At 39.9% G+C, this 26,905-nt stretch overlaps 1 protein-coding gene across 2 annotated transcripts in view; it reads left to right on the top strand.

The window, feature by feature from the left end:
* TTC28 (tetratricopeptide repeat domain 28) overlaps positions 1 to 26,905 on the top strand; it is a 740,148-nt gene that overhangs the window by 35,399 nt on the left and 677,844 nt on the right. For both annotated transcript variants that reach the window (XM_033233090.1, XM_033233089.1), the window contains exon 2: positions 14,216 to 14,494. In XM_033233090.1, the coding sequence (XP_033088981.1) occupies positions 14,216 to 14,494 (279 nt within the window). The remainder of the gene's footprint in view (positions 1 to 14,215; positions 14,495 to 26,905) is intronic.

The raw sequence follows: 26,905 nt of genomic DNA, 5'->3' as shown, positions 1-26,905 counted from the left end.
ACTACAGGCGCCCGCCACCACGCCCGGCTAATTTTTTGTATTTTTTTTCAGTACAGACGGGGTTTCACTGTGTTAGCTAGGATGGTCTTGATCTCCTGACCTCCTGATCCGCCCGCCTCGGCCTCCCAAAGTGCTGGGATTACAGGTGTAAGCCACCGCGCCCGGCCTATTCATTGCTTTTTTATGGTTGAGTAGTATTCCATTGTATGGTTATTCCACATTTTGTTTATTTACTAATTAATTAATTAATAAATAGATATTTTGGTTGTTTCCACTTTTTGGCTATTATAAATCTGCTATGAAAATTTGTGTACTAGTTTTTCCATGGACAGGTTTTCAGTTCGTTTGGGTAGATACCTAAGAGTAGAATTGCTGGATCATATAGTAACTCTATCTTTTCAAGGACCTGCCATACTATTTCCACAGTGGTTGTACCATTTTATATTCCCATGAGTAATGTATGAATATTACTATTTCACTCTCAGTTTTGAAGAATATTTTCTCTAAGTATTTTATGTTAGGTGCTATTTCAGCTTCCATCATTTCTGTTGAGTATGCAGCTTGTAGCTCCTTTCAAGTTAATGTGTCTTATTTCCCTCTGTCTGCTTTAACATTTTCTCTATTATTATAATAATAATAATTATTTTTTAACAATTTGACTATGATACATGTAGGTATGATTTTCTTTGTGATATCTTGGAGTTGAATGAAAGTCTGAAAGCTATGGGTTCAATATCTTACGAGTTGATGTGTCTTATCAGCTTTAGAAAATTCTTGGTCATTGGTATTCAAATACTGTTTCTTTTTTTTTTTTTTTTTTTTTGAGGCGGAGTCTCGCTCTGTCGCCGGGACTGGAGTGCAGTGGCCAGATCTCAGCTCACTGCAAGCTCCGCCTCCCGGGTTTACGCCATTCTCCTGCCTCAGCCTCCCCAGTAGCTGGGACTACAGGCGCCCGCCACTTCGCCCGGCTAGTTTTTGTATTTTTAGTAGAGACGGGGTTTCACCGTGTTAGCCAGGATGGTCTCGATCTCCTGACCTCGTGATCCGCCCATCTCGGCCTCCCAAAGTGCTGGGATTACAGGCTTGAGCCACCGCGCCCGGCCTCAAATATTGTTTCTAACTCCCTTCTCTCTCTTCTTAAATTCTAATTATATGTGTATCAAACCTCTTGGGTATATTACTTAGGTCACTTATGTGCTCATCTTCCTTTTTTTCTCCTCTACAGTTGATTTTGGGGATTTTCTTTTTCTTTTTTTTTTGAGATGGGGTCTCACTCTGTTGCCCTGGCTGGATTACAGTGGTGTGATCATGGTTCACCACAGCCTAAACCTCCTCAGGTTCAGGTGATCCTCCCACCTCAGTTTTTGTATTTTTAGTAGAGATGGGGTTTTGCCATGTTCCCCAGGCTGGTCTTGAATTCTGGGCTCAAGCAATCTGCCCACTTGGCCTCCAGAATTGCTGGGATTACAGACTTGAGCCACTGCACCTGGCCATCATTTTGAGGATTTTCTATTACTTATCTTCCAGTTTATTAATCTTGTTGTTAGCTGTATCAAATCTTGCTAAATCCATCCACACAGTTCTTAATTTCGTGTATTATATATTTTAGTCTTGTACATTGAAATCTTTGTTACATGGTCATTTCTCTGGTGAAATTTTCACATCTATTTTTTTTTGCTTTGAAAATACATGTGTTAGTTCGTTTTCACGCTGCTGATGAAGATATACCTGAAACTGGGCAATTTACAAAAGAAAGAGGTTTAATTGGACTCACAGTTTCACCTGGCTGGGGAGGCCTCACAATAATGGTGGAAAGCAAGGAAGAGCAAGTCACGTCTTACATGGATGACGGCAGGCAAAGAGAGCTTGTGCATAAAAACTCCCCCTTTTTTTTTTTTTTTTGAGACGGAGTCTCGCTCTGTCGCCCAGGCTGGAGTGTAGTGGCGGGATCCTGGCTCACTGCAAGCTCCGCCTCCCGGATATACGCCATTCTCCTGCCTCAGCCTCCCGAGTAGCTGGGACTACAGGCGCCCGCCACCTCACCCGGCTAGTTTTTTGTATTTTTTAGTAGAGATGGGGTTTCACCATGTTAGCCAGGATGGTCTGGATCTCCTGACCTTGTGATCCGCCCGTCTCGGCCTCCCAAAGTGCTGGGATTACAGGCTTGAGCCACCGCTCCCGGCCAAAAACTCCCATTTTTAAAACCATCAGATCTTGTGAGACTTACTATCATGAGAACAGCATGGGAAAGATTTGCTCCCATGATTCAATTAGCTCCCATGGGATCCCTCCCACAACACGTGGGAATTCAAGATGAGACTTGGGTGGGGACACAGCCAAACCATATCAGCACACAACTAACATATGCCTTTGCTCATCCATATGGCATCTTTGTGTGAGTTTGAAAAAGATCCTACTTTCTAGGCATAGGAATAGTTTGGTGAATGGAGAGGGGGTAAGGAAAAAGTTACACTCATACATTGTTGGTAGAAGTGTAAACTGATACAATTTCTTCTGCCTTTTGATTTTTTTCTATCCATATCAGCATATAAAATCTTTCTTGTTCTTTTGGCTGAATTTATAATAATTACATGGATCTAATAAAACTTATTTATGCCTTACAAAGCCCTATGCTTATCCATTTTCCTGTTATCTAACATTTAAATTATTTCTAACATCATGCTAATACAAATAATGCTATTATGACTATCCTTGTATTAATATATGTGATTTTGTTTACACACACAAGTGCATCTATAGGATAAAGTACTAGAAGTGGAGAAAATTTCTAGAATTGAAAGGTTATGCCACTTTTACATTTTTATAGATATTCCCAAGTTGTTCTATAAGAAATTGTATCAGGCCAGGCTTGGTGGCTCACGCCTGTAATTCCAACTCTTAGGGAGTGAGAGGTGGGAGGATAGCTTGAGCCTAGGAGTTTGAGACCTGCTTGGGCAATATAGCAAGACCTCCCATTCTACCAACAGTGTATGAATGTATGGGTGTCACTTTTTCCTTACCCCCTTAACCAACAAAGTGTATTGCTAATTTTTTATCTCTGTTAGAAGAGGTAAAAAAAAAATTGTCTTTAAGGTTTAATTTTCTTTTAAAATAACTGAAGTCACATATTTAAAAAAGTGTATTTAAAAGCCATATGGAGTTCCTTTTTTGGTGTTTTGTCTGTGCATGTCCTTTGTCCATTTTTTCTATTGAATTGTTTGTCCATTTTATTACTGATTTGTAGGAACTTTATCTATACTAAGAAAACTAGCCATTTATCATGTGTTGCGTTTTTTTTAAAACCTATTTGTTACTAATCTTTTTGGCCTTAATCCATATTTTCCATGCAGACATTAAAATTTTTTATGTTGTCATACTTATCAGTCTTTTCTATTATGTTTTGCGGCTTATGTGTTAGAAAGGACTCAGTTCTACATAATAAAAGATTATTTCCTTTTAATGTTTTATAATTTTATTTCAAAATATTTAATTATTTGAATTACCCATAATTTTTTATATAGAGGTGATTTTTTATATGTAATTTGAATAATCAAAATTTATAATGGGAGAATTTATATTCTGTTGCTGTTGGATGGCATGTTCTGTACATGTCTGTTGGGTCCATTTGGTCTAAAGTATAGCAAGTCTAATATATTCTGTATTGGTTTCTGTCTGGATGATCTGTCCATTGTTGAAAGTTGCATATTGAAGTTCCCACTATTACTGTATTGCTGTTTATTTCTCCCTTCAGATTTGTTAATATTTGCTTCATATATTTAGGTGCTGTGATTTTGGGTGTATATGTATTTATAATTATACCTTCCTTTTTTTTTTTTTTTTTTTTTGAGACGGAGTCTCGCTCTGTCGCCCAGGCTGGAGTGCAGTGGCCGGATCTCAGCTCACTGCAAGCTCCGCCTCCCGGGTTTACGCCATTCTCTCGCCTCAGCCTCCCGAGTAGCTGGGACTACAGGCGCCCGCCATCTCGCCCGGCTAATTTTTTGTATATTTTAGTAGAGACGGGGTTTCACCGTGTTAGCCAGGATGGTCTCGATCTCCTGACCTCGTGATCCGCCCGTCTCGGCCTCCCAAAGTGCTGGGATTACAGGCTTGAGCCACCGCACCCGGCCATAATTATACCTTCCTAATGAATTCACCTTTTTATAATTATACAATTATTTTGTCTCTTGTTAATAGATTTTGACTTAAAGTCTGTTTTGTCTAAGTACAGTTATCTCTGCTCTCTTTTGGTTTCCATTTGCATGGAATATCTATTCTGTCCCTTCACTTTCAGTCTGTTCATATCCTCAAAGCTGAAGTGAGTCTTTTGTAAGCAGCATATAGTTTTTGTAAGCAGCATCTCTTTGGGTCCTGTTTTTCTTTTAATTAAAAAATTTTATTGGGTCCTGAATTTTTATCCATTCGATCATTCTGTTTTTCGATTGGAGAACTTACTCCATTTACACTTACCGTAACTATTGATAGGTAAGGACTTACCGTTGCCATTTTGTCAATTGTTTTCTGGCTGGTTGGTAAACCTCTTGTTCCTTTCTTGTCTTCCTTGCTGATTTGATGATTTTCTATAGTATGCTTTGGTTCCTTTATCTTTTGTGTATCTGCTATAGGTATTTGCTTTGTGGTTACCTTGATGCTTACATAAAACATAGTTATAGCAGTCTATTTTAAGCTGATACACAATGGGGAAAGGATAGTTTCCAACATATGTGGTCCTGGGAAAACTGGCTATCACATGCCATAAAGTGAAATTGGATCTTTAACTTACACCACAAACAAAAATCAACTCAAAGTAGATTAAATACTTAAATGTGGCCTGGCGTGGTGGCTCACGCCTGTAATCTCAGCAGTTTGAGAGGCTGAGGCGGCAGATCACCTGAGGTCAGGAGATCAAGACCCTCCTGGCTAACACGTGAAACCCCGTCTCTACTAAAAATACAAAAAAAATTAGCCGGGCATGGTGGCGAGCGCCTGTAGTCCCAGCTACTCGGGAGGCTGAGGCAGGAGAATGGCGTGAACCCAGGAGGCGGAGCTTGCAGTGAACCATGCTGCTCTGCGCTCCAGCCTGGGCGACAGAGCAAGACTCCGTCTCAGAACAACCAACCAAACAAACAAAAAAAAAACCCCAAAAACTTAAACATAAGATCTGAAACTCTTAAAACTCCTAGAAGAAAACATGGAGGGGGAAGGTTCTTAATATTGATCTTGGCAATGATTTTTTTGGATGCGACACCAAAAAACTAGGCAAAAAAAGCTAATAGGACTACATCAAACTAAAACTTTCTCCACAAAAGAGGAAATAGTCAACAAAATGAAAAAGTAACCTGTGGGGTGGGATAAAATATTTGCAAATCATATGCCTAATAAGGGTTAATATCCAAAATATATAAGGAACTGACATAACTCAATAACAAATAAATAACCTGATTTTTAAAATGGGCAAAATTCCTGAATATAATTTGTACAAAGAAGACCTACAAACTGCTAACAGGGATATGAAAAGCTGCTCAACATCACTACCATAGGATCCAGCAATCCCACTTCTGGATATGTCTCTGAAGGAAATAAAATTACTATCTTGAAGAGATATCTGCACTTCCATGTATATTGCAGCATTATTCACAATGACCCAGATGTAGAAACAACCTAAATGTCCATTGATGGATGAATGAATTAAAAAAATGCACATACACAAAATACAATATTATTCAACCTTAAGAAGGAAATCCAACCTGTAATCCCAGCACTTTGGGAGGCCAAGGTGGGCGGATCACCTGAGGGCGGGAGATTGAGACCATCCTGGCTAACATGGTTAAACCCATGTCTACTAAAAATAAAAAAAAATTAGTTGGGCGTGGTAGCAGGCACCTGTAGTACCAGTTACTCAGGAGGCTGAGGCAGGAGAATGGCGTGAACCCAGGAGGCAGAGCTTGCAGTGAGCCAAGATCATGCCACTGCAAACAGCCTAGGCGACAGAACGAGACTCTGTCTCAAAAAAAAAGAAAAGAAGGAAATCCTGACATTTGCAACAGTATGGATGAACCTAGAGGATATCATGCTAAGTGAAATGAGCCAGACGCAGAAAGACAAATACCGTACGATCTAACTTATATGTAGGATCTAAAAATGTTGAATTCATAAAAACAGAGTAGAAGAGTGGTTATCAGGGGACAAGGGTGGGAGAAATGGGTGACATTGGTCAAGGGGTACAAATCTTCAGCTATGAATAAATAAGTTCTGGAGACCCAGTGTACAGCGTGGTGACTAGTAATGTATTATACACTTGAAATTTGCTAAGAGAGTAGATCTTAAGTATTTTTACCATGTACACACAGAAGATAGCTCTGTGAGGTGATGGATATGTTAATTAACTTGATTGTGGTAATCTTTTCACAATGCATACATATATCAAAACATTACATTATATACTTTCTATATATATGACTTTATTGGTCAAGTTATACCTCAGTAAAGCTGGAAAAATTTATAACAGGACTGCAATTATGCCATGTATGTAGTAATTATATGTGGCTGCATATACTGAGCCCATTTGGCTCACATGTTACTGACACTCCCTCTATCTTTTTAAGATGAATTTGTCAGAGGATCAGAGGAAAATATCAGCAATGTTAATATATGTTGACATCCATATGCTATATGTATATGAAATACAGTCACAATATTTTTCTGTATTTTGGAATTCATGGGGGAAGAAATAATATAATAGTTAATCTAAGTAAATGAGTAATTAAAAATTTTATTTTTCATTATCTCCTTAAGAAGTACTATTGGCTGGTCGCGGTGGCTCAAGCCTGTAATCCCAGCACTTTGGGAGGCCGAGATGGGCGGATCACGAGGTCAGGAGATCGAGACCATCCTGGCTAATATGGTGAAACCCCGTCTCTACTAAAAATACAAAAAACTAGCCGGGCGAGGTGGCGGGCACCTGTAGTCCCAGCTACTCGGGAGGCTGAGGCAGGAGAATGGCCTAAACCCGGGAGGCGGAGCTTGCAGTGAGCTGAGATCCGGCCACTGCACTCCAGCCTGGGCGACAGAGCGAGACTCCGTCTCAATAAAAAAAAAAAAAAAAAAAAGAAGTACTATTCACCTTGTTTAACTCATTAAATTAGTTCCTAAATTTAATATGGCTGGTTTTTTAAGTACAACATATATATAATCTGAGAAATATATGCAAAGGTCTTTTTTCTCTGTCAAGTTATCAATTGCAGATAAGATAGAAAAAAAAAAGAAAAGGACTTGGGAAGTTATGTTTATTCTTCTTAGCCATACATAGAAATTTCTTTTTTTTTTTTTTTTTTTTTTATTATACTTTAAGTTCTAGGGTACATGTGCATAACGTTTATATCATGTATAACTCACCAATGCAATCCCTCCCTCCTCCCCCCTCCCCATGATAGGCCCCAGTGTGTGATGTTCCCCTTCCCGAGTCCAAGTGATCTCATTGTTCAGTTCCCACCTATGAGTGAGAACATGCGGTGTTTGGTTTCTCTTCTTGTGATAGTTTGCTAAGAATGATGGTTTCCAGCTGCATCCATGTCCCTACAAAGGACGCAAACTCATCCTTTTTGATGGCTGCATAGTATTCCATGGTGTATATGTGCCACATTTTCTTAATCCAGTCTGTCACAGATGGACATTTGGGTTGATTCCAAGTCTTTGCTATTGTGAATAGTGCCGCAATAAACATACGTGTGCATGTGTCTTTGTAGTAGAGTAATTTATAATCCTTTGGGTATATACCCAGTAGTGGGATGGCTGGGTCATATGGTACATCTAGTTCTAGATCCTTGAGGAACCGCCATACTGTTTTCCATAATGGTTGAACTAGTTTACAATCCCACCAACAGTGTAAAAGTGTTCCTATTTCTCCACATCCTCTCCAACATCTATTGTTTCCTGACTTCTTAATGATTGCCATTCTAACTGGTGTGAGATGGTATCTCATTGTGGTTTTGATTTGCATTTCTCTGATGGCGAGTGATGACGAGCATTTTTTCATGTGTCTGTTGGCTGTATGGATGTCTTCTTGTGAGAAATGTCTGTTCATATCCTTTCCCCACTTTTTGATGGGGTTGTTTTTTTCTTGTATATTTGTTTGAGTTCTTTGTAGATTCTGGATATTAGCCCTTTGTCAGATGAGTAGGTTGCAAAAATTTTCTCCCATTCTGTAGGTTGCCTGTTCACTCTGATGGTAGTTTCTTTTGCTGTGCAAAAGCTCTTTAGTTTAATGAGATCCCATTTGTCAATTCTGGCTTTTGCTGCCGTTGCTTTTGGTGTTTTAGACATGAAGTCCTTGCCCATGCCTATGTCCTGAATGGTACTACCTAGATTTTCTTCTAGGGTTTTTATGGTATTAGGTCTAACATTTAAGTCTCTAATCCATCTTGAATTAATTTTCGTATAAGGGGTAAGGAAAGGATCCAGTTTCAGCTTTCTACTTGTGGCTAGCCAATTTTCCCAGCACCATTTATTAAATAGGGAATCCTTTCCCCATTTCTTGTTTTTGTCAGGTTTGTCAAAGATCAGATGGCTGTAGATGTGTGGTATTATTTCTGAGGACTCTGTTCTGTTCCACTGGTCTATTTCTCTGTTGTGGTACCAGTACCATGCTGTTTTGGTTACTGTAGCCTTGTAGTATAGTTTGAAGTCAGGTAGCGTGACGCCTCCAGCTTTGTCCTTTTGACCTAGGATTGTCTTGGCAATGCGGGCTCTTTTTTGGTTCCATATGAACTTTAAGCAGTTTTTTCCAATTCTGTGAAGAAACTCATTGGTAGCTTGATGGGGATGGCATTGAATCTATAAATAACCTTGGGCAGTATGGCCATTTTCACGATATTGATTCTTCCTATCCATGAGCATGGTATGTTCTTCCATTTGTTTGTGTCCTCTTTGATTTCACTGAGCAGTGGTTTGTAGTTCTCCTTGAAGAGGTCCTTTACATCCCTTGTAAGCTGGATTCCTAGGTATTTTATTCTCTTTGAAGCAATTGTGAATGGAAGTTCATTCCTGACTTGGCTCTCTGCTTGTCTGTTACTGGTGTATAAGAATGCTTGTGATTTTTGCACATTAATTTTGTATCCTGAGACTTTGCTGAAGTTGCTTATCAACTTAAGGAGATTTTGGGCTGAGACGATGGGTTTTTCTAAATATACAATCATGTCATCTGCAAACAGGGACAATTTGACTTCTTCTTTTCCTAACTGGATACCCTTGATTCTTTCTCTTGCCTGATTGCCCTAGCCAGAACTTCCAACACTATGTTGAATAGGAGTGGTGAGAGAGGGCATCCCTGTCTTGTGCCAGTTTTCAAAGGGAATTTTTCCAGTTTTTGCCCATTCAGTATGATATTAGCTGTGGGTTTGTCGTAAATAGCTCTTATTATTTTGAGGTACGTTCCATCAATACCGAATTTATTGAGCGTTTTTAGCATAAAGGGCTGTTGAATTTTGTCAAAAGCCTTTTCTGCATCTATTGAGATAATCATGTGGTTCTTGTCTTTGGTTCTGTTTATATGCTGGATTACATTTATTGATTTGCGAATGTTGAACCAGCCTTGCATCCCAGGGATGAAGCCCACTTGATCATGGTGGATAAGCTTTTTGATGTGCTGCTGAATCCGGTTTGCCAGTATTTTATTGAGAATTTTTGCATCGATGTTCATCAGGGATATTGGTCTAAAATTCTCTTTTTTTGTTGTGTCTCTGCCAGGCTTTGGTATCAGGATGATGTTGGCCTCATCAAATGAGTTAGGGAGGATTCCCTCTTTTTCTATTGATTGGAATAGTTTCAGAAGGAATGGTACCAGCTCCTCCTTGTACCTCTGGTAGAATTCAGCTGTGAATCCATCTGGTCCTGGACTTTTTTTCGTGGGTAGGCTATTAATTGTTGCCTCAATTTCAGAGCCTGTTATTGGTCTATTCAGGGATTCAACTTCTTCCTGGTTCAGTCTTGGGAGAGTGTAAGTGTCCAGGAAATTATCCATTTCTTCTAGATTTTCTAGTCGATTTGCGTAGAGGCATTTATAGTGTTCTCTGATGGTTGTTTGTATTTCTGTGGGGTCGGTGGTGATATCCCCTTTATCATTTTTTATTGCGTCTATTTGATTCCTCTCTCTTTTCTTCTTTATTAGTCTTGCTAGCGGTCTGTCAATTTTGTTGATCTTTTCAAAAAACCAACTCCTGGATTCATTGATTTTTTGGAGGGTTTTTTGTGACTCTATCTCCTTCAGTTCTGCTCTGATCTTAGTTATTTCTTGCCTTCTGCTAGCTTTTGAATGTGTTTGCTCTTGCCTCTCTAGTTCTTTTAATTGTGATGTTAAAGTGTCAGTTTTAGATCTTTCCTGCTTTCTCTTGTGGGCATTTAGTGCTATAAATTTCCCTCTACACACTGCTTTAAATGTGTCCCAGAGATTCTGGTATGTTGTATCTTTGTTCTCATTGGTTTCAAAGAACATCTTTATTTCTGCTTTCATTTCGTTATGTACCCAGTAGTCATTCAGGAGCAGGTTATTCAGTTTCCATGTAGATGAGCGGTTTTGATTGAGTTTCTTAGTCCTGAGTTCTAGTTTGATTGCACTGTGGTCTGAGAGACAGTTTGTTATAATTTCTGTTCTTGTACATTTGCTGAGGAGTGCTTTACTTCCAATTATGTGGTCAATTTTGGAATAAGTGCGATGTGGTGCTGAGAAGAATGTATATTCTGTTGATTTGGGGTGGAGAGTTCTATAGATGTCTATTAGGTCCGCTTGGTGCAGAGATGAGTTCAATTCCTGGATATCCTTGTTAACTTTCTGTCTCGTTGATCTGTCTAATGTTGACAGTGGAGTGTTGAAATCTCCCATTATTATTGTATGGGAGTCTAAGTCTCTTTGTAGGTCTCTAAGGACTTGCTTTATGAATCTGGGTGCTCCTGTATTGGGTGCATATATATTTAGGAGAGTTAGTTCTTCCTGTTGAATTGATCCCTTTACCATTATGTAATGGCCTTCTTTGTCTCTTTTGATCTTTGATGGTTTAAAGTCTGTTTTATCAGAGACTAGGATTGCAACCCCTGCTTTTTTTTGTTCTCCATTTGCTTGGTAGATCTTTCTCCATCCCTTTATTTTGAGCCTATGTATGTCTCTGCATGTGAGATGGGTCTCCTGAATACAGCAGACTGATGGGTCTTGACTCTTTATCCAGTTTGCCAGTCTGTGTCTTTTAATTGGAGCATTTAGTCCATTTACATTTAAGGTTAATATTGTTATGTGTGAACTTGATCCTGTCATTATGATATTAACTGGTTATTTTGCTCATTAGTTGATGCAGTTTCTTCCTAGCCTCGATGGTCTTTACATTTTGGCATGTTTTTGCAATGGCTGGTACCGGTTGTTCCTTTCCATGTTTAGGGCTTCCTTCAGGGTCTCTTGTAAGGCAGGCCTGGTGGTGACAAAATCTCTAAGCATTTGCTTATCTGTAAAGGATTTTCTTTCTCCTTCACTGATGAAACTTAGTTTGGCTGGATATGAAATTCTGGGTTGAAAATTCTTTTCTTTAAGAACGTTGAATATTGGCCCCCACTCTCTTCTGGCTTGGAGAGTTTCTGCCGAGAGATCTGCTGTTAGTCTGATGGGCTTCCCTTGTGGGTAACCCGACCTTTCTCTCTGGCTGCCCTTAAGATTTTTTCCTTCATTTCAACTTTGGTGAATCTGGCAATTATGTGTCTTGGAGTTGCTCTTCTGGAGGAGTATCTTTGTGGCGTTCTCTGTATTTCCTGAATTTGAATGTTGGCCTGCCCTACTAGGTTGGGGAAGTTCTCCTGGATGATATCCTGAAGAGTGTTTTCCAACTTGGTTCCATTTTCCCCCTCACTTTCAGGCACCCCAATCAGACGTAGATTTGGTCTTTTTACATAATCCCATACTTCTTGCAGGCTTTGTTCATTTCTTTTTCTTCTTTTTTCTTTTGGTTTCTCTTCTCGCTTCATTTCATTCATTGATCCTCAATCGCTGATACTCTTTCTTCCAGTTGATCGAGTCAGTTACTGAAGCTTGTGCATTTGTCACGTATTTCTCGTGTCATGGTTTTCATCTCTGTCATTTCGTTTATGATCTTCTCTGCATTAATTAGTCTAGCTGTCAATTCTTCCACTTTTTTTTCAAGATTTTTAGTTTCTTTGCGCTGGGTACGTAATTCCTCCTTTAGCTCTGAGAAGTTTGATGGACTGAAGCCTTCTTCTCTCATCTCGTCAAAGTCATTCTCTGACCAGCTTTGATCCGTTGCTGGCGATGGGCTGCGCTCCTTTGCAGGGGGAGATGCGCTCTTATTTTTTGAATTTCCAGCTTTTCTGCCCTGCTTCTTCCCCATCTTTGTGGTTTTATCTGTCTCTGGTCTTTGATGATGGTGACGTACTGATGGGGTTTTGGTATAGGTGTCCTTCCTGTTTGATAGTTTTCCGTCTGACAGTCAGAAGGACTGTCTGTTGGTCTGTTGGAGATTGCTTGAGGTCCACTCCAGACCCTGTTTGCCTGGGTATCAGCAGCAGAGGTTGCCAAAGATAGAATATTGCTGAGCAGCGAGTGTACCTGTCTGATTCTTCCTTTGGAAGTTTCCTCTCAGGGATGACTCCACCCTGTGAGGTGTGGGGTGTCAGACTGCCCCTAGTGGGGGATGTCTCCCAGCTAGGCTACTCAGGGGTCAGGGACCCACCTGAGCAGGCAGTCTGTCCGTTCTCGGATCTCAACCTCCGCGTTGGGAGATCCACGGCTCTCCCCAAAGCTGTCAGACAGAGTCGTTCGCCTCTGCACCGCCCCCGCTGCTTTCCCTATTGGACCTCAGCTGTGGGCTGTCCCCAGAGGTGGAGTCTACAGAGACAGGCAGGTTTCCTTGAGCTGCTGTGAGCTCCACCCAGTTCGAGCTTCCCAGCGGCTTTGTTTACCTACTTAAGCCTCAGCAATGGCGGGCGCCCCTCCCCCAGCCTCGCTGCTGCCTTGCGGATAGATCGCCGCAGACGGCTGTGTTAGCAGTGAGGGAGGCTCCGTGGGCGTGGGACCTCCCGGCCAGGTGTGGGATATATTCTCCTGGTGTGCCTGTTTCCTTAAAGCGCAGTATTGGGGTGGAGTTACGCGATTTTCCAGGTGTTATGTGTCTCAGTTCCCCTGGCTAGGAAAACGGATTTCCTTCCCCCTTGCGCTTCCAGGTGAGGCGATGCCTCGCCCTGCTTCAGCTCACGCTGGTCAGGCTGCAGCAGCTGACCAGCACCGATTGTCCGGCACTCCCTAGAGAGATGACCCCAGTACCTCAGTTGAAAATGCAGAAATCACCGGTCTTCTGTGTTACTCGCGCTGGGAGTTGGAGACTGGAGCTGTTCCTATTCGGCCATCTTGCTCCGCCGAAATTTCTGTTTCTTTTTTTGTTTTTGAGACGGAGTCTCGCTTTGTTCCCAGGCTGGAGTGCAGTGGTGTGATCTTCGCCACTCCCGGCTCACTGCAACCTCCGCCTCCCGGGTTCAAGCGATTCTCCTGGGTTCAAGCGATCCTCCCGAGTAGCTGAGACTACAGGCTCGTGCCACCATGGCCAGCTAATTTTTGTATTTTTAGTAGAGAGGGATTTTACCATGTTGGCCAGGCTGAGGCAAGAAGATTGCTTGTGCCTGGAGGTTGAGGCTGCAGTGAACCAGACTTGGGCCACTACACTCTAGCCTGGGCAACAGAGTGAGACCTCATCTGGAAAAAAATAAGAGTAAAAAATTAATACCTGAGGCTGAGTAATCTATAAAGAAAAAAGGGTTATTTGGCTCATGATTTTGATGATTGGAAAGTTCAGGATTAGGCATCTGTATCTGGTGAGGGCATTAAGCTGCTTCCACTCATGGCAGAAGGCAAAGGGGAGCTGGCTTGTGCATGCAGAGATCACAAAGTGAGAGGCAGCAAGAGAGAGAGAGGGGCCAGTGGCAGGCCTCTTAACAACCAGATCTCACTGGAAATAATAGAGTAAGAATTCACTCACCCCCAAGGAAGGGCAAATCCCTCTATTCGTGAGGGATTTACTCCTATGACCTAAACACCTCCCATTAAGCCCCACCTCCAGTATTGGGGATCACATTTTAATATGCAATTTGGAGGGGACAGACATCCAAATCTTAGCAGATCAGCAACCCATCTGGATTATCCTAACTTTGTCTGAAAAAGTTTCTTTGTTTGTAGATTCCTCTCTTTGGTGCTAACACTTTTGGCCAGAGAAGTCCTGATGGACCGGTACTGAGCAAAGCTGAATTTGTTGAGAAAGTTCGTCAGAGTAATCAGGCCTGTCACGATGGAGATTTCCACACAGCTATTGTTCTGTATAATGAAGCCCTGGCTGTTGACCCTCAGAACTGCATCTTATACAGCAATAGATCTGCAGCCTACATGAAAATCCAGCAGTATGACAAGGCACTGGATGATGCAATCAAAGCTCGACTTCTCAATCCCAAATGGCCAAAGGTAGAAATTTTATTTATTTTCACAGAATCTTTTGTGCTGGCTTCTTACTTTAATGTAACATTTTGTTGATTTAGTGTACTCATTAATATTTTAATAATCTATACTTCAGCAAAATATAAAATGACTTCCTTGAGCTGGTACATTAGTGAAAGGCTTCCTTTTTTTTTTTTTTTTTTTTGTAGTGTGCTTTCCATGTGCAAGTTTAATTCTTTTCCTGTATGTGTGAAATTTAAATTTTTTTCTCTGTGCCTCTCGATAAGTAAGATACATTCTAGTTCTTTATATAGGTTTTGGAACACCTCTTTTTGAATGAATATTTTAGATGAAGTATGATGGTGTTTCTTTCCTTCAATTTAAAATAATTAATTTTATTCCCTGTCAATGACTGTTTATTTTCAGAATGGTATTTAATGAAGGAAACTTCTGTTTTTCGAATAAAGCATTGTAATTATCTGTAGTCCTCGAGTAGCGCAAGGCTTAAGTTATTATCTTTGTTTTTTATTATATATACTTTATTTTCAGTGTGGCTGCTCCTAACCTAACCCCTACTTTCTTTTAGAAACAATTCCTTTCCTTCCCTTTCTCTTTCCTTTCCCTTTCCCTTTCTCCTTTTTCCTTTTTCCTTTCCGAGACAGGCTCTTACTCTGTCACCAAGGCTGGAGTGCAGTGGTGCAATCTTGACTCACTGCAACCTCTGCCTCCTGAGTAGCTGGGACTACAGGTGTGTGCCACCATGCCCAACTAATTTTTGCATTTTTTATAGAAACAGGGTTTCACCATGTTGCCCAGGCTGGTCTTGAACTCCTGAGCTCAGGTAATCTGCCTAACTTGGCCTCCCAAAGTGCTGGGATTACAAGTGTGAGCTACCTCGCCCAGCAGAAACAATTTCTTAAGATGCTCCTGAAGGCCGGGCGCGGTGGCTCAAGCCTGTAATCCCAGTACTTTGGGAGGCCGAGACGGGCGGATCACGAGGTCAGGAGATCGAGACCATCCTAGGTAACACGGTGAAACCCCGTCTCTACTAAAAACTACAAAAAACTAGCCGGGCGAGGTGGCAGGCGCCTGTAGTCCCAGCTACTGGGGAGGCTGAGGCAGGAGAATGGCGTAAACCCGGGAGGCGGAGCTTGCAGTGAGCTGAGATCCGGCCACTGCACTCCAGCCTGGGCGACAGAGCGAGACTCCATCTCAAAAAAAAAAAAAAAAAGATGCTCCTGAAGCATAGAGGGTGGGGGATGGGAGAAGGATGAAATGGAGGAATGTAGATCCAAGGATATAAAGTTGCAGATATAGAGGATGAATAATTCTAGGTATCTAATGTACCACATGAGGACTATAGTTAATAATATTGTATTGTATTAGGGATAATTGCTAAGAGTAGATTTTAGGTTCTCTTATGACACAAATACACACAAAAGGGTTACTATGTGAGGTGATGAATATATTAATTTGATTGACTACAATAATTATTTCACTTCATATAAGTAAAGAAAAATATCATGTTGTATACCTTAAATACATACAATAAAAAATACAATGTGATTGAAGTATATGAGATATTTTCCATAGAACCACAAAACTATTTCATCCCATTCTTGGCTTTCTGTTGGGTTAACAAAGGTTAATGGATATTTCCTAGAAATTTAAAATAATTTCCTAATGTCTTTTATTTATTTATTTTTTTTATTTTTATTATTTTATTTTATTTTTTTTATTTTATTTATTTTTTTTTTTTTATTTATTTATTTTTTTATTTATTTATTTATTTTTTATTTTATATTTTTATTTTTTTTTTTATTATACTTTAAGTTCTAGGGTACATGTGCATGACGTTTATATCATGTATAACTCCCCAATGCAATCCCTCCCTCCTCCCCCCCCCCATGATAGGCCCCAGTGTGTGATGTTCCCCTTCCCGAGTCAAGTATCTCATTGTTCAGTTCCCACCTATGAGTGAGAACATGCGGTGTTTGGTTTTCTCTTCTTGTGATAGTTTGCTAAGAATGATGGTTTCCAGCTGCATCCATGTCCCTACAAAGGATGCAAACTCATCCTTTTTGATGGCTGCATAGTATTCCATGGTGTATATGTGCCACATTTTCTTAATCCAGTCTGTCACAGATGGACATTTGGTTGATTCCAAGTCTTTGCTATTGTGAATAGTGCCGCAATAACATACGTGTGCATGTGTCTTTGTAGTAGAGTAATTTATAATCCTTTGGGTATACCCAGTAGTGGGATGGCTGGGTCATATGGTACATCTAGTTCTAGATCCTTGAGGAATCGCCATACTGTTTTCCATAATGGTTGAACTAGTTTACAATCCCACCAACAGTGTAAAAGTGTTCCTATTTCTCCACATCCTCTCCAACACCTGTTGTTTCCTGACTTCTTAATGATTGCCATTCTAACTGGTGTGAGATGGTATCTCATTGTAGTTTTGATTTGCATTTCTCTGATGGCGAGTGATGATGAGCATTTTTTCATGTGTCTGTTGGCTGTATGGATGTCTTCTTTTGAGAAATGTCTGTTCATATCCTTTCCCCACTTTTTGATGGGGTTGTTTGTTTTTTTCTTGTATATTTGTTTGAGTTCTTTGTAGATTCTGGATATTAGCCCTTTGTCAGATGAGTAGGTTGCAAAAATTTTCTCCCATTCTGTAGGTTGCCTGTTCACTCTGATGGTAGTTTCTTTAGCTGTGCAAAAGCTCTTTAGTTTAATTAGATCCCATGTGTCAATTTTTGCTTTTGCTGCCGTTGCTTTTGGTGTTTTAGACATGAAGTCCTTGCCCATGCCTATGTCCTGAATGGTACTACCTAGATTTTCTTCTAGGGTTTTTATGGTATTAGGTCTAACATTTAAGTCTCTAATCCATCTTGAATTAATTTTCGTATAAGGGGTAAGGAAAGGATCCAGTTTCAGCTTTCTACTTATGGCTAGCCAATTTTCCCAGCACCATTTATTAAATAGGGAATCCTTTCCCCATTTCTTGTTTGTCTCAGGTTTGTCAAAGATCAGATGGCTGTAGATGTGTGGTATTATTTCTGAGGACTCTGTTCTGTTCCATTGGTCTATATCTCTGTTGTGGTACCAGTACCATGCTGTTTTGGTTACTGTAGCCTTGTAGTATAGTTTGAAGTCAGGTAGCGTGACGCCTCCAGCTTTGTCCTTTTGACTTAGGATTGTCTTGGCAATGCGGGCTCTTTTTTGGTTCCATATGAACTTTAAAGCAGTTTTTTCCAATTCTGTGAAGAAAGTCATTGGTAGCTTGATGGGGATGGCATTGAATCTATAAATCACCTTGGGCAGTATGGCCATTTTCACGATATTGATTCTTCCTATCCATGAGCATGTTATGTTCTTCCATTTGTTTGTGTCCTCTTTGATTTCACTGAGCAGTGGTTTGTAGTTCTCCTTGAAGAGGTCCTTTACATCCCTTGTAAGCTGGATTCCTAGGTATTTTATTCTCTTTGAAGCAACTGTGAATGGAAGTTCATTCCTGATTTGGCTCTCTGCTTGTCTGTTACTGGTGTATAAGAATGCTTGTGATTTTTGCACATTAATTTTGTATCCTGAGACTTTGCTGAAGTTGCTTATCAGCTTAAGGAGATTTTGGGCTGAGACGATGGGGTTTTCTAAATATACAATCATGTCATCTGCAAACAGGGACAATTTGACTTCTTCTTTTCCTAACTGGATACCCTTGATTTCTTTCTCTTGCCTGATTGCCCTAGCCAGAACTTCCAACACTATGTTGAATAGGAGTGGTGAGAGAGGGCATCCCTGTCTTGTGCCAGTTTTCAAAGGGAATTTTTCCAGTTTTTGCCCATTCAGTATGATATTAGCTGTGGGTTTGTCATAAATAGCTCTTATTATTTTGAGGTACGTTCCATCAATACCAAATTTATTGAGCGTTTTTAGCATAAAGGGCTGTTGAGTTTTGTCAAAAGCCTTTTCTGCATCTATTGAGATAATTATGTGTTCTTGTCTTTGGTTCTGTTTATATGCTGGATTACGTTTATTGATTTGCGAATGTTGAACCAGCCTTGCATCCCAGGGATGAAGCCCACTTGATCATGGTGGATAAGCTTTTTGATGTGCTGCTGAATCCGGTTTGCCAGTATTTTATTGAGGATTTTTGCATCGATGTTCATCAGGGATATTGGTCTAAAATTCTCTTTTTTTGTTGTGTCTCTGCCAGGCTTTGGTATCAGGATGATGTTGGCCTCATAAAAAGAGTTAGGGAGGATTCCCTCTTTTTCTATTGATTGAAATAGTTTCAGAAGGAATGGTACCAGCTCCTCCTTGTACCTCTGGTAGAATTCAGCTGTGAATCCATCTGGTCCTGGACTTTTTTTGGTGGGTAGGCTATTAATTGTTGCCTCAATTTCAGAGCCTGCTATTGGTCTATTCAGGGATTCAACTTCTTCCTGGTTTAGTCTTGGGAGAGTGTAAGTGTCCAGGAAATTATCCATTTCTTCTAGATTTTCTAGTTGATTTGCGTAGAGGCATTTATAGTATTCTCTGATGGTTGTTTGTATTTCTGTGGGGTCGGTGGTGATATCCCCTTTATCATTTTTTATTGCGTCTATTTGATTCTTCTCTCTTTTCTTCTTTATTAGTCTAGCTAGCGGTCTGTCAATTTTGTTGATCTTTTCAAAAAACCAACTCCTGGATTCATTGATTTTTTGGAGGGTTTTTTGTGTCTCTATCTCCTTCAGTTCTGCTCTGATCTTAGTTATTTCTTGCCTTCTGCTAGCTTTTGAATGTGTTTGCTCTTGCCTCTCTAGTTCTTTTAATTGTGATGTTAGAGTGTCAATTTTAGATCTCTCCTGCTTTCTCTTGTGGGCATTTAGTGCTATAAATTTCCTCTACACACTGCTTTAAATGTGTCCCAGAGATTCTGGTATGTTGTATCTTTGTTCTCATTGGTTTCAAAGAACATCTTTATTTCTGCTTTCATTTCGTTATGTACCCAGTAGTCATTCAGGAGCAGGTTGTTCAGTTTCCATGTAGTTGAGCGGTTTTGATTGAGTTTCTTAGTCCTGAGTTCTAGTTTGATTGCACTGTGGTCTGAGAGACAGTTTGTTATAATTTCAGTTCTTGTACATTTGCTGAGGAGTGCTTTACTTCCAATTATGTGGTCAATTTTGGAATAAGTGCGATGTGGTGCTGAGAAGAATGTATATTCTGTTGATTTGGGGTGGAGAGTTCTATAGATGTCTATTAGGTCCGCTTGGTGCAGAGATGAGTTCAATTCCTGGATATCCTTGTTAACTTTCTGTCTCGTTGATCTGTCTAATGTTGACAGTGGAGTGTTGAAGTCTTCCATTATTATTGTATGGGAGTCTAAGTCTCTTTGTAGGTCTCTAAGGACTTGCTTTATGAATCTGGGTGCTCCTGTATGGGTGCATATATATTTAGGAGAGTTAGCTCTTCCTGTTGAATTGATCCCTTTACCATTATGTAATGGCCTTCTTTGTCTCTTTTGATCTTTGATGGCTTAAAGTCTGTTTTATCAGAGACTAGGATTGCAACCCCTGCTTTTTTTTGTTGTCCATTTGCTTGGTAGATCTTCCTCCATCCCTTTATTTTGAGCCTATGTATGTCTCTGCATGTGAGATGGGTCTCCTGAATACAGCAGACTGATGGGTCTTGACTCTTGATCCAGTTTGCCAGTCTGTGTCTTTTAATTGGAGCATTTAGTCCATTGACATTTAAGGTTAATATTGTTATGTGTGAACTTGATCCTGTCATTATGATATTAACTGGTTATTTTGCTCGTTAGTTGATGCAGTTTCTTCCTAGCCTCGATGGTCTTTACATTTTGGCATGTTTTTGCAATGGCTGGTACCGGTTGTTCCTTTCCATGTTTAGGGCTTCCTTCAGGGTCTCTTGTAAGGCAGGCCTGGTGGTGACAAAATCTCTAAGCATTTGCTTATCTGTAAAGGATTTTATTTCTCCTTCACTGATGAAACTTAGTTTGGCTGGATATGAAATTCTCGGTTCAAAATTCTTTTCTTTAAGAACGTTGAATATTGGCCCCCACTCTCTTCTGGCTTGTAGAGTTTCTGCCGAGAGGTCTGCTGTTATTCTGATGGGCTTCCCTTTGTGGGTAACCCGACCTTTCTCTCTGGCTGCCCTTAAGATTTTTTCCTTCATTTCAACTTTGGTGAATCTGGCAATTATGTGTCTTGGAGTTGCTCTTCTGGAGGAGTATCTTTGTGGCGTTCTCTGTATTTCCTGAATTTGAATGTTGGCCTGCCCTACTAGGTTGGGGAAGTTCTCCTGGATGATATCCTGAAGAGTGTTTTCCAACTTGGTTCCATTTTCCCCCTCACTTTCAGGCACCCCAATCAGACGTAGATTTGGTCTTTTTACATAATCCCATACTTCTTGCAGGCTTTGTTCATTTCTTTTTCTTCTTTTTTCTTTTGGTTTCTCTTCTCGCTTCATTTCATTCATTTGATCCTCAATCGCTGATACTCTTTCCTCCAGTTGATCGAGTCGGTTACCGAAGCTTGTGCATTTGTCACGTATTTCTCGTGTCATGGTTTTCATCTCTGTCATTTCGTTTATGATCTTCTCTGCATTAATTAGTCTAGCTGTCAATTCTTCCACTTTTTTTTCAAGATTTTTAGTTTCTTTGCGCTGGGTACGTAATTCCTCCTTTAGCTCTGAGAGGTTTGATGGACTGAAGCCTTCTTCTCTCATCTCGTCAAAGTCATTCTCTGACCAGCTTTGATCCGTTGCTGGCGATGGGCTGCGCTCCTTTGCAGGGGGAGATGCGCTCTTATTTTTTGAATTTCCAGCTTTTCTGCCCTGCTTCTTCCCCATCTTTGTGGTTTTATCTGTCTCTGGACTTTGATGATGGTGACGTACTGATGGGGTTTTGGTATAGGTGTCCTTCCTGTTTGATAGTTTTCCGTCTGACAGTCAGAAGGACTGTCTGTTGGTCTGTTAGAGATTGCTTGAGGTCCACTCCAGACCCTGTTTGCCTGGGTATCAGCAGCAGAGGTTGCCGAAGATAGAATATTGCTGAACAGCGAGTGTACCTGTCTGATTCTTTCTTTGGAAGTTTCCTCTCAGGGGTGACGCCACCCTGTGAGGTGTGGGGTATCAGACTGCCCCTAGTAGGGGATGTCTTCCAGCTAGGCTACTCAGGGGTCAGGGACCCACCTGAGCAGGCAGTCTGTCCGTTCTCAGATCTCAACCTCCGCGTTAGGAGATCCACGGCTCTCCCCAAAGCTGTCAGACAGAGTCGTTCGGGTCTGCAGCGGTCCCGCTCTTTCCCCTAATGGACTGCAGCTGTGCGCTGTCCGCAGCGGTAGAGTCTACAGAGACAGGGCAGGCTTCCTTGAGCTGCTGTGAGCTCCACCCAGTTCGAGCTTCCCAGCGGCTTTGTTTACCTACTTAAGCCTCAGCAATGGCGGACGCCCCTCCCCCAGCCTCGCTGCTGCCTTGCGGATAGATCGCCGCAGACGGCTGTGTTAGCAGTGAGGGAGGCTCCGTGGGCGTGGGACCCTCCCGGCCAGGTGTGGGATATATTCTCCTGGTGTGCCTGTTTCCTTAAAGCGCAGTATTGGGGTGGGAGTTACCCGATTTTCCAGGTGTTGTGTGTCTCAGTTCCCCTGGCTAGGAAAAGGGATTTCCTTCCCCCTTGCGCTTCCAGGTGAGGCGATGCCTCGCCCTGCTTCAGCTCACGCTGGTCAGGCTGCAGCAGCTGACCCGCACCAATTGTCCGGCACTCCCTAGAGAGATGACCCCAGTACCTCAGTTGAAAATGCAGAAATCACCGGTCTTCTGTGTCGCTCGCGCTGGGAGTTGGAGACTGGAGCTGTTCCTATTCGGCCATCTTGCTCCGCCCGTCCTAATGTCTTAATAATATGCTGTAGGGCTGGGCATGGTGGCTCATGCCTATAATCTCAGCACTTTGGGAGGCTGAGGTGGGAGGATCCCTTGAGCCCACAAGTTTGAGGCCAAACTAGGCAACATAGTGAGACCTTGTCTCTACAAAAAATACAAAAATTAGCCAGGTATGGTGGCACACACCTGTATCCCCAGCTACTTGGGAGGCTGAGGTGAGAGGATTGCTTGAGCCCAGGAGGTAGAGGCTGCAGTGAGCCATGACTGCATCACCGCACTCTGGCCTGGGCAACAGAGTGAGACCCTGTCTCAAATATTAATAATAAAAGTCATAATACTTTATCCTTTGACTCTGGTAGGTCTTTTTGTCCTCATTTAATGGAACTTCTAGTGTTGCTGCTGCCTTGTGAATGGTTTACTATTCTGTAATTCCCTAAAGGATTACTTTTGTAACCATAATCATTGTAAATGAAACAAAAATTGTTGAGAAAAATTGTATATGGGCTGGGTGCGGTGGCTTATGCCTGTAATCCCAGCACTTTGGGAGGCTGAAGTGGATGGATCACCTGAGGTCAGGAGTTTGAGGCCAGCCTGGCCAACGTGGTGAAACCCCGTCTCTACTAAAAATACAAAAATTAGCTGGGCATGGTGGTGGGCACTTGTAATCCCAGCTACTGGGGAGGTTGAGGCAGGAGAATTGCTTGAACCTGGGAGGCAGAGGTTGCAGTGAGCTGAGATCGCACCACTGCACTCCAGCCTTAGCAACAAGAATGAAGAGTCTCCAAAAAAAAAAAAGAACAAGAAAAATTGTATATGATACCATTTGTGAACTAGAATGCTGTTTGCAAACGATAAACCTTGGTTCACGTTCCTGTTCCTCCATTAATGTCAATATGGTTTTGAGTAATCTCTTAACCTCTCTAAAGTTAAGATAAATGGGAATCATAATACCTATCTTGGAAGATTGTTGCTTAAGGATTAGAGATAATTTGTAACTTGTACATAGTAGATGTTTGGTAAGTAATAACTATGATTGTGACATTTTTACTGAAGGTTTGAATTAGATTATTCTAGCAAGGTTTTCCATATTTATCTGCCTCTGTCTCTTTCTCTCTTTAAACCTATGATTGATGCAGTGAGCCTTATAGAGAGCTTAATTTTCAAATTAAGTATCAATTCTTGTCCTTTTTTGATCCACTTATCTTGTGTTTTTCCTATATTTGTGAACACCTTTAAACTTTTATCCTTTCCATTTTTCTTTATCATTTCTACTTTCTCCCGGCACTACTTGTGACTTCTACGCCCCAAAAATGGTTTTTTAAAAGTGTACTTTTATGATTATAGACAAAAAATCACCCTTTTCGGATAATTTATATTATTGGTTTCTGATGTTTTCTCTTCACAGTAAGTGAAGTTATTGTATAGTCTATTTTACATTAATACTTTAGTTCTATATTTGGCTTTAAGCAAACATTTAGGAACATTTAGAATTATATAAAATATAGAGTTCATAATTGAAATCACAAAAGGTTCTTTTGATGTAGTATGATAGCAGAGTTAATTTATAAGGAAATGTTCAGTACTGCATAAGAATGTTTCCTTTTATAAAAACTTGATTTTATACTTATTTTTCTAGGCATATACTCATTAGGTAAAAGAAGATTCACTTACATTTTCTTGTTATAAATGAGTATCTGGTGAAATTTTGTCAATTCCTTTTTCTTTTAATTTTTGCTTTTCTACTCTAACTTTTTTATTGTAATGCTTTGCTTTTCTAAAGTCTTTATCTGAAATATTATTTTTGTCTAGTCTGGTGTGTGAAAAGCTACCTTCCAATTTCTAACTCTCTCCATAAGTATTAATGTTTTATGTAAAGATCCAAAGGCTCCAGAGATTAGATGGAGAATCTTTTATACATGTCTGTTTTATCTCATTGAAAAAATGATTTTGATAAGGTATGAACAAAGCACTGTGGGAACCCACACAAGCAGTGAGTTCAGTCTATGATACCTTATCTCCAATTGCATGCTAGATGGTTTTCTTTGATTTATCTTTATGTTTCTTCTTTTTATGTCCTATTTAAGAAACCTTTGTCTTCGCCAAGGTTACAAAGATTTTCTTCTAGAATTTTTATGTTTTTTTTTTGCCTTTAGGTCTATGATTTATTTTGAGTTAATTTTTGGTATTGTGTGAGATAAGAGTCAAAGTTAATTTTTTTTCCAGATAATGATAACCATAATCCAGCAACATTTGTTTTAAAGATTATCCTTTCCCCATTGAATTATCCTGGCACCTTTGTCATAAACCATTTGACCCTATAAATATGGAGTTATTACTAGATTCTCTATTTTATTTCACTGATTTCTATGTATATATCTAAATGCCTTAACCATAATGCCTTAATTACTATAGATGTATGGTAAGTCTGATTATTAGGTATTGTAAGTCTTCCAACCTTGTTCTTTTTTTTTTCCTAAGTTGTTTTGGCTATTCTATATTTTTGCATTTCTATATAAGTTGTAGAATCAGCTTATCAATTTCTTCAAAAAACCTTTCTGGAAATTAATGGGCTTACACTGAATTAGACCAGTTTGGAGAGAATTGCCATCTTAATGTTACTGAGTCTTTGAATCCATGAACATGGTGTATTCCTCCATTTACTTAGGCCTTCTTTTATTACCTTTGCAACTTTTTGTAGTTTTCAGTGTTGAGATCTTGCAAGTCTTTTGTTAAATTTATTCCTAAGTATTTTGGTTTTTGATACTATTATAAATGGATTAACTTTGTTTTCTAACTTTCTATTAAGAATCTATAGAAATACAATGTATTTTTTGTACTTTGTGTCATGTTACCCTGTTAAATTTGCTTTTAATTTCTAGTAGGATTTTTGCAGATTCCTTGGGATTTTCTATGCACATGATGATGTCTGCAGGTAATCACAATTCTACTTCTTCCTTTCTTTTGTGTATGCCTTTTCTTTCTTTTTCTTTTTCTTCAATTTTTGCTCTATTGCACTGGTTAGCATGTCCAGTACAATGTTGACTAGAAGTCATGAGTGAACTTCCTTTACTCATTCCTGATCTTTGTGGGAAAGCATTGAGCTTCACATTGTTGAGCATGATGCCCTTAATCAGGTGGAGGATATTCCCTTTAATTTCTATTATGAGTGGGTATCAAATTTTGTCTATGTTTCTTCATCTGTTGAAATAATTTTTTAGCTAGTCTGTTAATATGGGAAATTAAATTGATTTATTTGGGGATATTAAATCAACTAAATCAACTTTGGTTTTAATGGGGGTAAATTCCAGGTAGTCATTATGTATTATTATTCTTTTTATATATTGTTGGAAATGCTTTGCTAAAATTTTGTTAAGAATTTTTGCAACTATGTTTATGAGATAGTGATCTGTAGCCCTTTTTTTTCTCATGATGTATTTGTTTGGTTTTGGTATCAAAGTGATTCTGTCCTTATGTAATGAGTTGTAAAGTGTTCTCTCTGTATTTTCCGAAAGAGTTTGTGTAGGATTGGCGTTATTTCTTGCTTAAGTATTGGATAGAATTCACCAGTCAAGCCATCTTTATCTTTATCTGTACTTTTCTTTGTTGGAAGGTTTTAATTATGAATTCAATTTCTTTGATTGATGTAGATTGATATAGATTCAAATTTTCTAATTCTTTTGAGATCAGTTTTGGTAATTGTTTCTTTCAAGTAATTTTTCATTTGATCTAGGTTGTCAACTTATTGGGATAAAGTTGTTAATATTCTTTTATTATCCTTTTTAATATCTGAAGAATCCATAGTGATGTTCTTTTTATCATTCTTGATTTTTTTTTTTTTTTGAGACGGAGTCTTACTGTGTCACCCAGGCTGAAGTGCAGTGGCGTGATCTCGGCTCACTGCAAGCTCCTCCTCCTGGGTTCACACCATTCTCCTGCCTCAGCCTCCTGAGTAGCTGGGACTACAGGTGCCCACCACCATGCCCGGCTAATTTTTTGTATTTTTAGTAGAGATGGGGTTTCACCGTGTTAGCCAGGATGCATTCTTGATATTGTTAAGCTGCCCTTTTCTGATCAGTCTGCCTAGAGATTTATCAATTCTATTCATCTTTCTAGACAATGAGTTATTAGTCTCATTGATTTTCTATATGGTAGTACATTTTATCTTTCACTGATTTCTGCTGTTTATTATTTCCTTCTTTCTACTAATTTTGCATTTACTTTGCTCTTTGTTTTCATTTCTTAAGAAGAGAACATAGGCCATTGAGTTTAGATCTTTCTTTTTTTTTTTTTTAAATATGAGCATTTAAAGCTGAATATTTCTCTTCAAGCACTGTTTTTGCTGCATCTTACACATTTTGACATGTAATTTCATTATTATTCTGTTCCATATTTTACAGTTTTCCTTGTAAACACATTGTTGATCCATGGATTATTTAGAAGTTTGTTGTTTAATTTCCAAATATTTGTGTTTTCTTAGTTATCTTTTTTTTTGAGACGGAGTCTTGCTCTGTCGCCCAGGCTGGAGTGCAGTGGCGCGATCTCGGCTCA

The sequence above is a fragment of the Trachypithecus francoisi genome, unplaced genomic scaffold, assembly GCF_009764315.1.
Source record: "Trachypithecus francoisi isolate TF-2019V2 unplaced genomic scaffold, Tfra_2.0 Lachesis_group14, whole genome shotgun sequence".
Taxonomy (NCBI): Eukaryota; Metazoa; Chordata; class Mammalia; order Primates; family Cercopithecidae; genus Trachypithecus; species Trachypithecus francoisi.
This window is presented reverse-complemented; position numbering and strand designations above follow the sequence as displayed.